Source organism: Onychomys torridus, chromosome 2 (assembly GCF_903995425.1).
Source record: "Onychomys torridus chromosome 2, mOncTor1.1, whole genome shotgun sequence".
Classification (NCBI taxonomy): Eukaryota; Metazoa; Chordata; class Mammalia; order Rodentia; family Cricetidae; genus Onychomys; species Onychomys torridus.
In genome coordinates, this window is record NC_050444.1 from 88,490,461 (window position 1) to 88,503,706 (window position 13,246).

The 13,246-nt window shown below is 38.0% G+C and overlaps 1 protein-coding gene across 1 annotated transcript in view; it reads right to left on the reverse strand.

Annotated features, from left to right (window-relative positions):
- Positions 1-204: 204 nt before the first annotated feature.
- The window catches only part of Megf9 (multiple EGF like domains 9), a 97,550-nt gene continuing 84,508 nt past the window's right edge, over positions 205-13,246 (reverse strand). The window contains exons 4-6 of the mRNA XM_036178482.1: positions 12,906-13,049; positions 6,609-6,878; positions 205-4,933 (exon numbers count right to left, since the gene is read on the reverse strand). Of these exons, the coding sequence (XP_036034375.1) occupies positions 4,482-4,933; positions 6,609-6,878; positions 12,906-13,049 (866 nt within the window). The 3' untranslated portion in view covers positions 205-4,481. The remainder of the gene's footprint in view (positions 4,934-6,608; positions 6,879-12,905; positions 13,050-13,246) is intronic.

A 13,246-nucleotide genomic window follows, 5' to 3' on the forward strand; every position in this document is an offset into this window, starting at 1 on the left:
CCGGATGAATTTGTTTTATGAGAAGGAATTGTCCTATGTGGTATCTTCTCCCCAAGGGGCAGTAGACACTCCTTTAATGAACCTAAACAAGATGTTGGTCAGTACATGAAGGATTCAAAGTACATGAAGAAGCTGACAAGTGATCTTCGGAACTTACCTGAAGACTTCTAAAATCTCTCACTACATAAAAAAATGAAACAAATCTACAATAGGTACAAATTATATACATTTATTAATAATTTTAAATAACACTCTTGTATAAATTCTTTCATATATTCAAATCATACACAAATTTAGAAATGTGTCATGAAACCTAGTACAGTACACATATGAGACATGTTTTTAAATTTTGCGTTAGGATTTTAGTGACATAAATACAAATTTAATGTTTTAGAAACATTCCCTAATTGATTGGGCTGAAATTTAAGAGTACAGAGTGCTTATGCCTAGCATTAAAAGTTGACTAGAAGTCACTTAGCTTTGGGCTGGCTTGAATCTGAAGCTCTGGGCTCACTCCAGAGCTGCTGCAGTTTCTACAGGTGCATAAGTAACAAATAAGATCCCCAATGCCTTTCAAAAATTATCATTCAAACCACTGACATTTTAATGACCCATAACCTTTAGCCATTTGATAGTATTTGACTTCTACAGATTGATAACCATTTTTCTTGCTTCTCCCCATGGCTCAGCCAATGGCTCAAAGTGAAAGGGAATGATGGATTAACCTTCCATCACCTCCTCCAGCCCTGAACATAGACATCAAACCCATTTCAATTCCAAAACCACTTGCTGTCAAAAAAGCAACAGACTAAAGGGTTTTTTCTGTGTGTGTGTGTGTGTGTGTGTGTGTGTGTGTGTGTGTGTGTGTGTGTGTGGTGTGTATGTATGGATGAGGTCACAAAGACTTCGGTTGCCCTAATGATTGCACAGGTTCTTTGAACTTGTTCTGAATGTTTTGACAGATAGTTTTCCTTGAGAAATACAGAAATTCAACTCCTGCCCACATACTACTTCAAAATATAAGAAGCCAGGGACAGTCATTAGAACCAACCTTATGTTTACAAGCATAAAAAAAAATTAAAAAGTACAGTACCAGGGTGAATGATAAATAATAAAGCTCCAATTGTCTCTCATCTTCCAAAACACATCTTGATGATCAGATAACCCAGATTAATAGGAGGTCAGTGAGTATTGCTTTGATGATTAATAGATCTGGGAATATTGGAATTAGAGAATAGCGATAGCATTTGAGACTTAGATAATCTTGTTAAGAAAAACAAAACAAAACAAAAAACAAGACCTATAAAACCCTTATCCTCCCAGCCCATGTCTGCCCTGTTGCTCTCTCTTAAAATCCAAGTATTCCTGGGAAAAAAATGCACTCAGGATGTTGAAATAAATAAGAGATTATACTATCCTTTTGCCTTTTCTATAATGGGAAAGACTGTAGATAAGAGAGCCCGGGGAAGCAGTATGGAGGGTGGTAGTGATCAAAGACCTGCTGGACACTGACTATAACATCCACCATCAGAAATGCATAGGGCTTACTAAGGTGAGCTAATGAAGATGCGAGCAAGCATCAGTTTATTCATAGCAAGTGATGACTACTTCTCAGTAAGGTTCACATAGGTATTGAATTTTAAAAAGAACAAGCTATCAATAATTAGACAAAAATTGTTCAAACATTAGACTTTTCAGAGGATGCCTGGTGCTGGATGGTGATGCCTCTAGAGACTGAAAACCCTGCATTATGTTTTACAATGGTTTTCTACTCTATTTCAAGAGGAGAGTGCCTCATGGTTGATATTTAGAGCAAAATTATTTCTACAAGCAGAGTTTTGGGGTCACTAAATAATATTATTTAAAACACATTTTAAGGCTATACTTTTTTATCATTGTGAAAAATTAGTATGACCTAGGAGCCATACTTGATAAACATATTTTGTCGTTTAATTTCTGTGTTATCTTTGAAGAACTGTTTTAAGGGATCTCTATTCAGCTAGAATCTTGACTGAGACTCCTACAAACATGCTTCATTTATTTATTGGGTGAACATTTGTTTAACAAATGTTTGCTTTTTATCTCCTTACCTTTTATTTTTGGCAGGAAATGGGGCAATCACTGTGCACAATGCTTGGAATTGTGTGGTGCACAGTCACTACATACCTGTGCTGCAACTGCTAGGGAAAGCACCCCCACTACAGGAATTCGTTCATTTTAATGAACTCTAATTAGCAGTTTTGCCTTCTCATCATTAATTCTGACTTTACATAGAAATCCTCATGTGTTCTTTCCACAAAGTCATTTGCAGCTATGTGGCCCTGAATTGTGCCTGCAAGTCACATACATATCACACACGACCACACGCACATGCACACGGGATTGGGAAGCACACTTGGGAGCACACAAGGGCTCTATTAGAAGCATCCACAAATGTGAATCTTCATTCCAGCCTTCTAGGGCCCATGGCTAGTAGTTTTATATGTTATCATATAGCCAAATGACTGTGCTGTAGAGGTGAGAATTGATTCTAAGCATAAAAATGATGTGCATTATATAGCCCTGAACGATTTAGCTTCTCTATGCCTCAGTTTCTTCCTGTATAAAATGGGTACAAGACTGCTTCCTTAGGAGGCTATGGTGAGAATCAAAGAACACATACAGAAAGTGTTTTGTAAATGACAAAGGACAATAAAAATACTAGTATATTCTGTAATTCTGAGGATTAAACCCACAGAATCCTATGCGAGGCAAGCAATCAGCCACTTGTAAATTGTTTCAGTACAATGAGGTGCAATGTTTACTTTAATAAAGACAGCCACATATGCAGAGCACCCTCAGGTTACCTAAGGACCCTCTAGTCTACAGTCATTTCCAAACCCTGAGAAAAAGGTGGGGATCTGCAGAGGATGAACAAACCATATGTTTTCCTCTCTGAGGAAGTTAAGTCTAAGTTTCCTAGGTCTAGTCTTTGCTTTGTTTTTCCCTAACCACTTCATAGTCTGGGCCACCTTTCTTGGCTTGTTTCATCCACAAACTGTGGATGCATAACAGATGAAAGAAGCAGTACTTGGCCTCAGGGGAAAATGGCATCAGAAAGCAAGGACTACATGCACATTCAATCAGAGTAATCCTCTGCCCAGACAAGAAGATGGATGAATTCTAGCACTGAAGAAGCCAAACATACCTCATGATTCGTGGGTGACAGGTTATGTTCAAATGTCTGAGGCCTTTATTTTGGAGGTTATGGGAAGTACATAAATATTTCATGGGCATAAAAATGAAGGGCCCCAAGCAATGTGATGGCTTTTCTTTTTAATTTAAAATTTCTATCCTTTGGAAGACTGTCTTTTACATTCAGGAAAGAAGTCTTTTTCTGAGGATGTTTACGCCGAGCAATGTAAAACACACGGAGTGGCTAATTAGGTGAGTGTCTAGAGAATGCCGCCTGTGTCCCAGCTTAATAATTACAGACTTCACACCTATTGCTTGAATCTATGGTAGGTCAAAAAGCATATGACTCATAGGTTGAGGGAGGAAAGATTAGAAACATTTGACCTCCTATAAATTCCAAGTGTCCAAATAGGGACTAAAAATGAATGATGCTCACCAGAGTCCCAGCTCTAGCAATATTGCCACCTAATTTACAATATTGTAACCAATTTCCATATCTTCTTTTTACAACACCATTAACTGCTATACAAATAAAGTCTAAATGATAAAATAGGACATGATTTTTTTTTTTTACAAATAGATACAAGTACAATGTTGAGCATGTATGCTACATTAACTATGTACACCTTGTTTCTTTAGAGGCAGGAACCTCCCCTGAGGAGGACCATCAACTTTCTGCTCTCTGGGTGCTATGCCTGCCCTCACCACAGAGGCTTATCCTGTGCTTCAATCCCATCCTTGAAGGAGACTCAAGGGAGGAAAGCCAAGCCCTTCTACAGATCCTCTTGGGACTTTCTGCCCATAGTTTATAGAGAGCCAAGACTGTTTAGTGTGGTACAGCCTAGACACCAGCTCTTCCTCAGTCATATCTTTTAGTACAGTAAAATGAACATAATCCCTGCCTCTCCTTTAAAAAATGTGTTCCCAAAATGGAGATGAAGTCTTCTATCAGTCTTCCCCCTCCACATCAACATTCTGTCATGGCTGGTGAGATGAACACTTTCCCAGCAGTCCTTTGAGAGGCTGGGTAGAGTTGGACTACTGTGTGGGATTAAGCTTTTCCATACACACATGTGGTTTGCTACAAAAATATACTTTACTTCATGTCCTCAATGATGATGAGTACTTCAGATCTTCATGGGGAATTAAGAGCAACAGATAGGCTAAGCACATTGCAGTTTATACCTGAACAGTTCATTTGCATGATGCCTTTCTCAGCAAACTCTACCCAGGCTATGTGTGGCTGGAGGGCAGATGCATTTTAGTGAGCACTGTGTTCTGACAATCCAGGAGGACAGCTCAGCTCCTCAAGCTTTGTAGTTATGAATGGGTGTTGTCAGGGTCAGCTGCCCATTGGGAGCCACTTCATTGCCATCGTCCTCCAACAATCCTGACACATCTGCATTGGGGATGCTGTCATGGTAGCTGCTGAAACTGATATTGTCTTCTTTCAGCTCGATGGTCCAAAAGGGAGCATTGAGTTTCCGGTTTTGGTACTCTCGGTACATGTACACAGCTCCTACGAATCCCATTAGCAGCACTACCACAATGATGATAACTGTCAAAATGATGATATTAAACTGGGTCCATGATACATCAGCGAGAGCTGAGGTGCTGTTTTCAGAAGAGCTTACTGAAAAGATAGTCTGCAGGGTTGTGGGGGCAAATGTACTATTTATAACAAGGGTGGGCACTGATGTGGTCAAAGAGGCATTGGAAACCAAAATGGTAGAACCTTCAGGAGTTGGAACAATAACTTCTGAAAATAAAAACAGAGAATGAAATGTAAAAGACAAAATTATCTAGTTTTGAGAAACAATAAAAGAAATACACATGATAGTGGAAGTTGATGTGGGATGTTGACATGGGATTCTGCTTAGGGTAATGTAAGTTAAAAATAATTTTTAAGCAAATATAATGATAAGATATGGGGTCTGGAAAGATCACTTATTACAGCTAGGTTTGTTCTCCAATGTGTATAACACCCATACTGAAACTTTAGGAAATTCTAACTTAAGAATTTTCATTCCCTCCTTATTCACTGATAATCACAGACATTTCTACAAAGGCAGTGCATGTGTCACCACCAAGTTCTAAATTGCATGGTTAAAAATGACAATTATTTGACCTAAAATATATCCAATATATCTGATGGCATTTCATGAAGGTAAAATTCTCCTCAAAGGAAGTATAAAAATCTATTCCCCCTGCTAAAAAAAATGTGGACTTATTTTTTACATCAGAGTTGATGTCAGCCAAAAGAGAAAAGAGTTTTCCTTGAATTCCACATGTTCTCACTTTGTGTGTATTTGGACTGCTTTATAATCAAGGAACTACATTTTAGACTTCTACTCAACAGCTTAGCTCAATGGAAGAATGGCAGCTTTGGACCAGGTCAGGAATGTATTGCATCCCAGGTAAATCAACCTCTTAGAATTGTACATTTTTCATCTGTTAAACATGGGTAAAAACATCTGCTTCACAGAGTTCTTGGGAAGACTTTAGTGAACATTATAGGTGCTCAATAAAATTATTATAAAAAATAGCTATTATTACTTATCACCACAGTCCACTACATCAATTAACCTAAAAACAGGCGAAGTTTGAATTCCTTTATGGCTAAGAAAAACCATCAGTCTTCTTGGTACTCATTGGTCTGGACAAGTTATGCCTCCCACATGGTGGAATACAGAGTTATAGCATTTCTAGTTAGTGATGTGGCTCAATCTGACCACTATAGTACGAATATCAAGAACATGGCAGAAAAATGTCACAGGCCACAGACCAACTCTACCTCAGCTCAGTAATTAGTGTGCATTAGAATACCACAAGGAGTAGTTTATACAAGAACAAGGTCTAATAATCCCTAAATATCCTTAGCGCCTCCTGAATTTATAACTTAACCCCTCTAAATCCTCACTGAATTCCTTTACAAAAAAGCATTCTATTGTATGAATGGCTTTTTCTTGTAAAAATCAAAGGGAATATTAATAAGATTCCATCTACCTCAATGTCAGCTCAAAGTGTGAAGAAGTTTGAACTCCAGTTTCCCAGATGCAACTTCTTAAGCACACTGTAGGTCCCTCCCTGGAAAGGCCTTTGATGATCATGGAAATGATACATCAAAAAGCAAAGGAAAAGAACTGACAGGACCTTTCATGTATAACAGACAGACAGAAGAAGGGAAACATGAGCACACTCTGTCTCACTGTCGCACCAATCTTGTCTTAGTCTTCATATTTCTAGAGTTGATGCTATTGTATCAGGAAACAACCAGAAAGGGAAAGAAATCTTTTTAGCCAAATACCTATCAAAATTTAATTCTAGAAACTCCTTTGGTGGGACTGGAAGGTTTACAAAGCTAATGGCAGCTGTCTATAAACAATCAATGCTGGCATAAGACACTAAATGTGTAATCTTAGGAAGAGTTTTACCTTGCTTGATGCAGTTTTTCTGGAGGTCTCGAACATAACCTTCTAGGCAGTTCTCACACCGGAACCCAGTGGTGTTATGGGCACAGTTGATGCACTCACCACTATCTGGCTTGCAAATCTTTGGAGTTTTAGTTGCGTCCACATGGCCATGACATTCGCACCGAGTGCAGATGCTGTCAGAATTGTAATAGCCATTTTCACATTTATTGCAGTTCTGTCCTGTGTAACCATCTTTACACTGGACACATGTAGGCTCCAATTCACCAGATCCTAAAATAGAAAGAACATCAAAAAATTTAGTGAAGTTGGCTAGGCAGTGGTGGCGCACGCCTTTAATCCCAGCACTCGGGAGGCAGAGCCAGGCAGATCTCTGTGAGTTCAAGGCCAGCCTGGGCTACCAAGTGAGTTCCAGGAAAGGCACAAAGCTACACAGGGAAACAAAAAAAAAATTTAGTAAAGTCTCAAGCTACATTAAAAAACAGTAAATTATTCGCCCTCCAAAAATTTTTACAAATCTCCCAGGTATCTTCTCTCACTCAACATTAAAAGATATATAGAAGCAATATTCTATATAGTTTATTACCTTTTCAGCATATTGAAAGAATGGTGGGCCTGTTCAAGGCCTATTGACGTAAAGGGTAAAAGAAATATGCTTTCACCAGATGTCTCAATAAGTGTAATACATTGTCAATGAAGTAGTGTGTGTGTGTGTGTGTGTGTGTGTGTGTGTGTGTGTGTGTGTGTATTAATGCACATGGACAACAATAAGCATATATGTCAGAAGACAACTTGCTGGAGTCCTTTCCATTCACTGTGTAGGTCTGGGGATCAATGTCAGGTTGTCAGTTTTGCTGGTCTGTATCTTTACCTACTGAACCATCTCATAGATACTTACATAGTTGGTTTTTATTTTATTTTATTTTTCTTTCTTCTTTGGCATGAAGGACTATATAAAATATGGTTTAAGCAAAAACTTTCTCTATCTCTTTCCTTCATAAATGTTGATACTCCTGGGCCTTTTGTTTTGTGTAGTACTGGGTATTAACACAGGGCATCTTCCACAATGTGAGCTACACCCAGGACCATTGCTCATAAATTTCTATGCTTGGTTTCTTTTACCTTTCACTCTATCCATTTTTCCATAGGTGAGTTCATTCACTTGTACAGTCAACAATGGAAAATGTGTATCTCCACTCCATTTTTCTGTCTTAAATTACAAACTGTATATGATATACAAACTGCCTGTATACCTGGGTCTACAAACATTTCAAATTTAACCTAGATGACTGTCCTCAACATCTTAGTGAATGGTCCCAACATCCATCCACCTGCCTAGGTCCCAAACTTGAGAACCAACTCTCAGTACTCCATCTCATTCCCACTTTTGAGCAGTTAGCAGTTCCTTTCAGTGACACGTTAGCAGATTCTATACTGTGACTCTACTCCAGTGCCACACTCCTGGTTAAGCTGTCATCATTTCTTACTTGCAGCACTCTCAATACTTCCTAAGGCTCTTTACTGAAGTACAATCCTACAGTCTCTATAATTTTCACAGTGAATCTGAGTACATATATTAATACCCTAGAGAAGTTGCTTCAATTCTAATGGGCTGCCAGACTAAGTGAAAACTTAATAGAATTTTCTGCTGAAAATCATCTAAGCCTTGCCTACTTTTCCTAGCTCTTATCATTTCTCTTCCCACTTCATCATCTACTTTGTTTCAAGCTTAACAGATGGCTTAGGAATACTCCCAAAGATTGCCTGTTTTCTTCTCTCTAAAATATTATATATACTGTTTCATCAATGCACAACATACTCTGTAGCCAGAGGTTTTTCTGCGCCCCACTCGGTCCCACTGTCACTTATAAATAATCACTCAGAGGCCTAATATTAACTACAAAACATTTGGCCTATTGCTCAGGATTATTACTAACTAGCTATTACATCTTAAATGAACCCATTTCTATTAATCTACATATTGCCATATGTCTCTTGGCTTTATCTGTGTTCTATTATATCTTGCTCTCCTGGCTTGCAGTGTCTCTCCCAACTCCACCTTTCTTCTCCCTGTATCTTTGCTTGGATTTCCCACCTGGCTATTAACTGTCTTTCCATAGGCCAAGGCATCTTCTTTATTAACCAATGACAGCAACACATATTCACAGCACAGAGAAAGACCATCCTACAGCAATACTCTTGTCTCCTTACCCCTAATCACTTTGCAAATTTAAACTGCAGAAATTAACTCATATATCACTTCTCAGAAGCACAAAAGGTTATACCTGATTCTCTGGATTAGAGATACTCTATGTTCAGTTGAGGGGCTGGCCTGAAAATAAGAAGGGGCTGAAGCATGCCTAAAACCCCAGATTTTTCTCATCCTGAGAGCGGCAGGAGTATTGAGTATCCCCCAACTTTGCTAAGAGATGGACTGTTACCTGGAATTTTAAGATGAAATAAACCCTTCCTCTCCAATTTGCTTTTGGCAGTGGTGTTTTATCATAGTAATAGAAACTCTAAGACACCCTATTAGTGCAGCCACTATATATAGACTGAATCACCATACTGAACTTATTTGAATGTTGTTTGTAGATTAGACACAGCAATTTCTTGTGGAATACTAGTTGAAGTTGTGTTACATTTATTTATGCTGTGGAATGCAAAGATGAGTTGCAGTCTTTTATGTTGCATTTGTTTAACTCTGTGAAGCTGTGTTACTTTGCCTGCCTGAAACACCTGATTGGTCTAATAAAGAGCTGAATGGCCAATAGCTAGGCAGGAGCAAGAAATAGGTGGGGCTGGCAATCAGGGAGAATAAATAGAAGAAGAGAAAGAGAAGATTGACGTGCAAGGAGAAAGGCGAAGAGGAGAACTCCAGGGACCAGCCACCCAGGTACACAGCTATAAAGGAAGCCACAGAATAAGAAGTAAGGAAATGTATATAGAATAGAAAAAGATAAAAGCCCAGAGGTAAAAGGTAGATGGATAATCTAAGTTAAGAAAAATTGGCTAGAAACAAGCCAAGCTAAGGCTTGGCATTCATAAGAGAAAATAAGCTTCTGTGTGATGATTTGGGAGCTGGTTAGTGGGCCCCTGAAAGACTAAAGAGTAAGAAAAACTAACTACAATCTCTGAAAGTATCAAACTTAATTGACTTAGCGCTTGCTACCCTATAGGCACATGCATGCTTAGTTGGATTGCTCCCATCCCAATTTAGTCTCTGGCTGTGATCTACCACCTTTATGTGGATAAATTTCTAAGTGTCCCACTCCTTACTTTTCAAGGCCCTGTTCAAATATAACTTGTTCCATAAAGACTTTTCAGTACTTCCCAGTAGGAAATATAAGTCTCTCCAAAGCTCTGCTAACTCCAGTTTTACATACCTAACCATTCTCTACCAAGTTATGGCTATATCCCTTTATACTTATTCAACATGCATTATTGGCATTAACAACACACTGGGTATTAAATGATTTAAAATATAGACATCATCTCTATCCTTGCAGAGTATAGTGTTTAGAAAAGACATATAAGAACAAAGGATTTCAAGAACATTACTTTTCATAGGGATTTTCTTTTCATAGAGAAATTCTGCATTATAAATTCATCATATGAAAGTGAATTTGGTCACTCAAACAATTAAAAAGCAATACCTAAGTAAAGCCCTATGTTAAAAAAAAGTTACTCAAGATGAGCCAATAACTTATACAGCCAAAGTTCTTATTTATAAATCCTATAAAATCTTAGATCTTAAATTGTCACTAACAGCATGACAATATCTATGATCTGGAATTCTGATATTGCTGATGCAAATTTCAATATTAATACACAATTTTCATATTCTTGACTCAATGATAGTCCTAACATACCAAATGTTTAATATACAAATACGTACAGTGATAAACAACAAAGGATGCTATGTAAAAGTATTATCTCTTTTAGGAAAAATTAGAAGAAAATAAATCCAGCCCCAGGGACAATGGACAATGGCACCTTCTTCATGTCCTGCAAGTTCATACCCATAAATTTATTTGCTTTGTGTATTTTCCTCTCTATGACACTGAATACTCCTTTAGAACAAAGACCATATTTAGTTTTTAAACTTTTGTATTCCTTATCAATCACAATGACAAGCATGTACTAGGTGCTTAATTACTATTTGTGAAATACATGAAAGAATTTTTCAGACCTTTCTATGAAAAGAGGAAAGTACCTGTTCCTATTACTAGGTATAGCAACTGACTTTCCAGATTTGGTCAAATGCTCTCTACTCCTGGAAATCACATGTTCATATGTGACAGAATAGGTGTGAGTAAGTAATGGGGCCTTGGAAACATCTCTGTGGCTTTAGAAACTAAATGATAGAATACACTGCAGCTTCCATTTTGCCCTCTTTTGGATCACTTGCTTCAAAGGGAACCAGCTGCCATGTGTCAGGGATATTAAGAAGCTTAATGAAGAAGTTTGCATGGTGACAAACAAAATCTTTTTGCCCCTTGCAAGACACATGAGTAAGCCATATTGAAAGCAGATTCTACAATCCCAATTAAGCCTTCAGACTACTGACTACAGTCCTGACTAACATCTTGACTGCAATCTCATGAGAAATTCCAAGCCAACATAAATAACAAAAGAAAATTAAACTGAATGTCTCGGAAATCAATCAATCAAACAACCCTTTGTGCTAAAACAGACATCAAGAAAATGAAAAATTGATCCATGGGATAAGTGAAAATATTTACAAATTATTTTTAAAGCCTTTTTTTTAATTCAAATATTTTATGATGCTAGAGAGCAAACCTAGGACTTACTACTTGCTGGGCAAGAGCTCTCCCATGGAGCTACATCCTCATTTCTTACAAATCATGCATCCAATAAGTGACTTGTATCTATAATTCTATCAACACAAGATAAAAAAAAAAACCCTACAATTTTAAGATGAACAAAAAACCCAAATAGGTATTTGCTCAAAAGAAATACAAAAGTAGTCAATAAACATATAATTAGCCATCAGAGACAGGCAAATTAAAACCACAACGCAATGCCATTTAAAATTTATTAGGATAGCCATAGGAATATAAAAATATAGTGCTGGTGAAGCTGTGGACAACTTAGAATGCTCATATACTCTTGTTAAAATTGTAAGTAGGGCTAGAGAGACAGTGTAGTCAGTAAAGTGCTTGCTGTACAAGCCTGAGGCTCTCAGAGCCCCAGAACCATGTGGAAAACACTGGCATGGTGATACATACCTCTCTGTTGGGAAGGTAAAGACAGGTGGATCCCTGGATCACCTTTAGTCAACCCAAATCATTGAGTTTCAGGCTGAGAAATCTTGCCTCCCCCCAAAAGGGGAGGAGGTTAGAGAAAAGGCTCAGTGGTTAAGAGCAAGCATTGATCTTACAGAGTTCAGTTCTTAGCACCCACATATGGCAGCTCACAAAGGCCTGTAACTCCACCTCTGGGGACCCAGGAAATTGGATGCCCTCTTTGGGCCTCTACAAGCAATGCACTCACATGCACATAATAACACACACACACACACACACACACACACACACACACACACAAAATTAAAAATAAAAAATCTTAAAAAAAAATAGGGTGGAGTGAGACGGGAGACATGTGATGTACACTGCACCTGTACCACCCCCCACAAAATGATAACATAAAATGTTACCTGATACTTCCTCACAGAGTTAAGCAGAGCTGACTTATGACATAGCAATTTCATTCCTAGTTATATACCCCCAGAGAAATTAAAACACTTGCACACACAACCACTGAGGGAAGCAGCTCAGAGGCAGAATACTTAGCCAGCAAACATGAATGAATTCCTGGGCTTAATCTCCAGTAATGAGGAAAACATCCTACAACCACTGACTTGAGGGTGTACTGGCAACATTTATATGCACTATACACAAAAACATGAACATAAATGTTCATAGCAGCATTACTTGTACTAGATAACTGCTAAATGTCCACCAATTCAGGGAAGAATAAATAAAGTGTGGCATCTATACAATTCAACAACAAACAGTATGCATTATTGATTATATATTACAATATAGGTGAACTCTGAATATGTTACATGAAAGAAGCTAGACACATACACAGGGTTGGCTATTAGGACATATGAGGTATCATTTCATATATGTATTAGGATTTGATTGTAAATTTGTAGAAAGGAAGACTTCTGTGATTTTTATACCTCACTTTCACTTACATCCTCCAGAAACTAATTCATAAATGTAGTGTACTTCACTGAAGAAAGTGAAGACCTAGAAAAAAAGCCCTTACCTATGGTGCAATTGCCTGTAGAGGTCACTGCTGAACAAGGGCAGCGGCGGCATTCTTTAGTAGCATCAGGACTCTGATAAAATCCTTCTTTGCATTCTTCACAGTGATCCCCTTTGCTATTTTCCTGGCAATTTAAACAAGCACCTAAAAGAATCAAATTATTGTTTCAGAGTTAAGGAACTTTTCAGAAATCCTACCCACAACAGGAAGACCATAAAATTATACAGAAAAAAAAAAATAACAGGTGTAGTGTTTGGTTTCTATTTCATTATTTCAAAAAAGAAAGAAAGAAGGAGAAAGAGAGAGAGAGGGAGGGAGGGAGGGAGGGTGGGAGGGAGGGA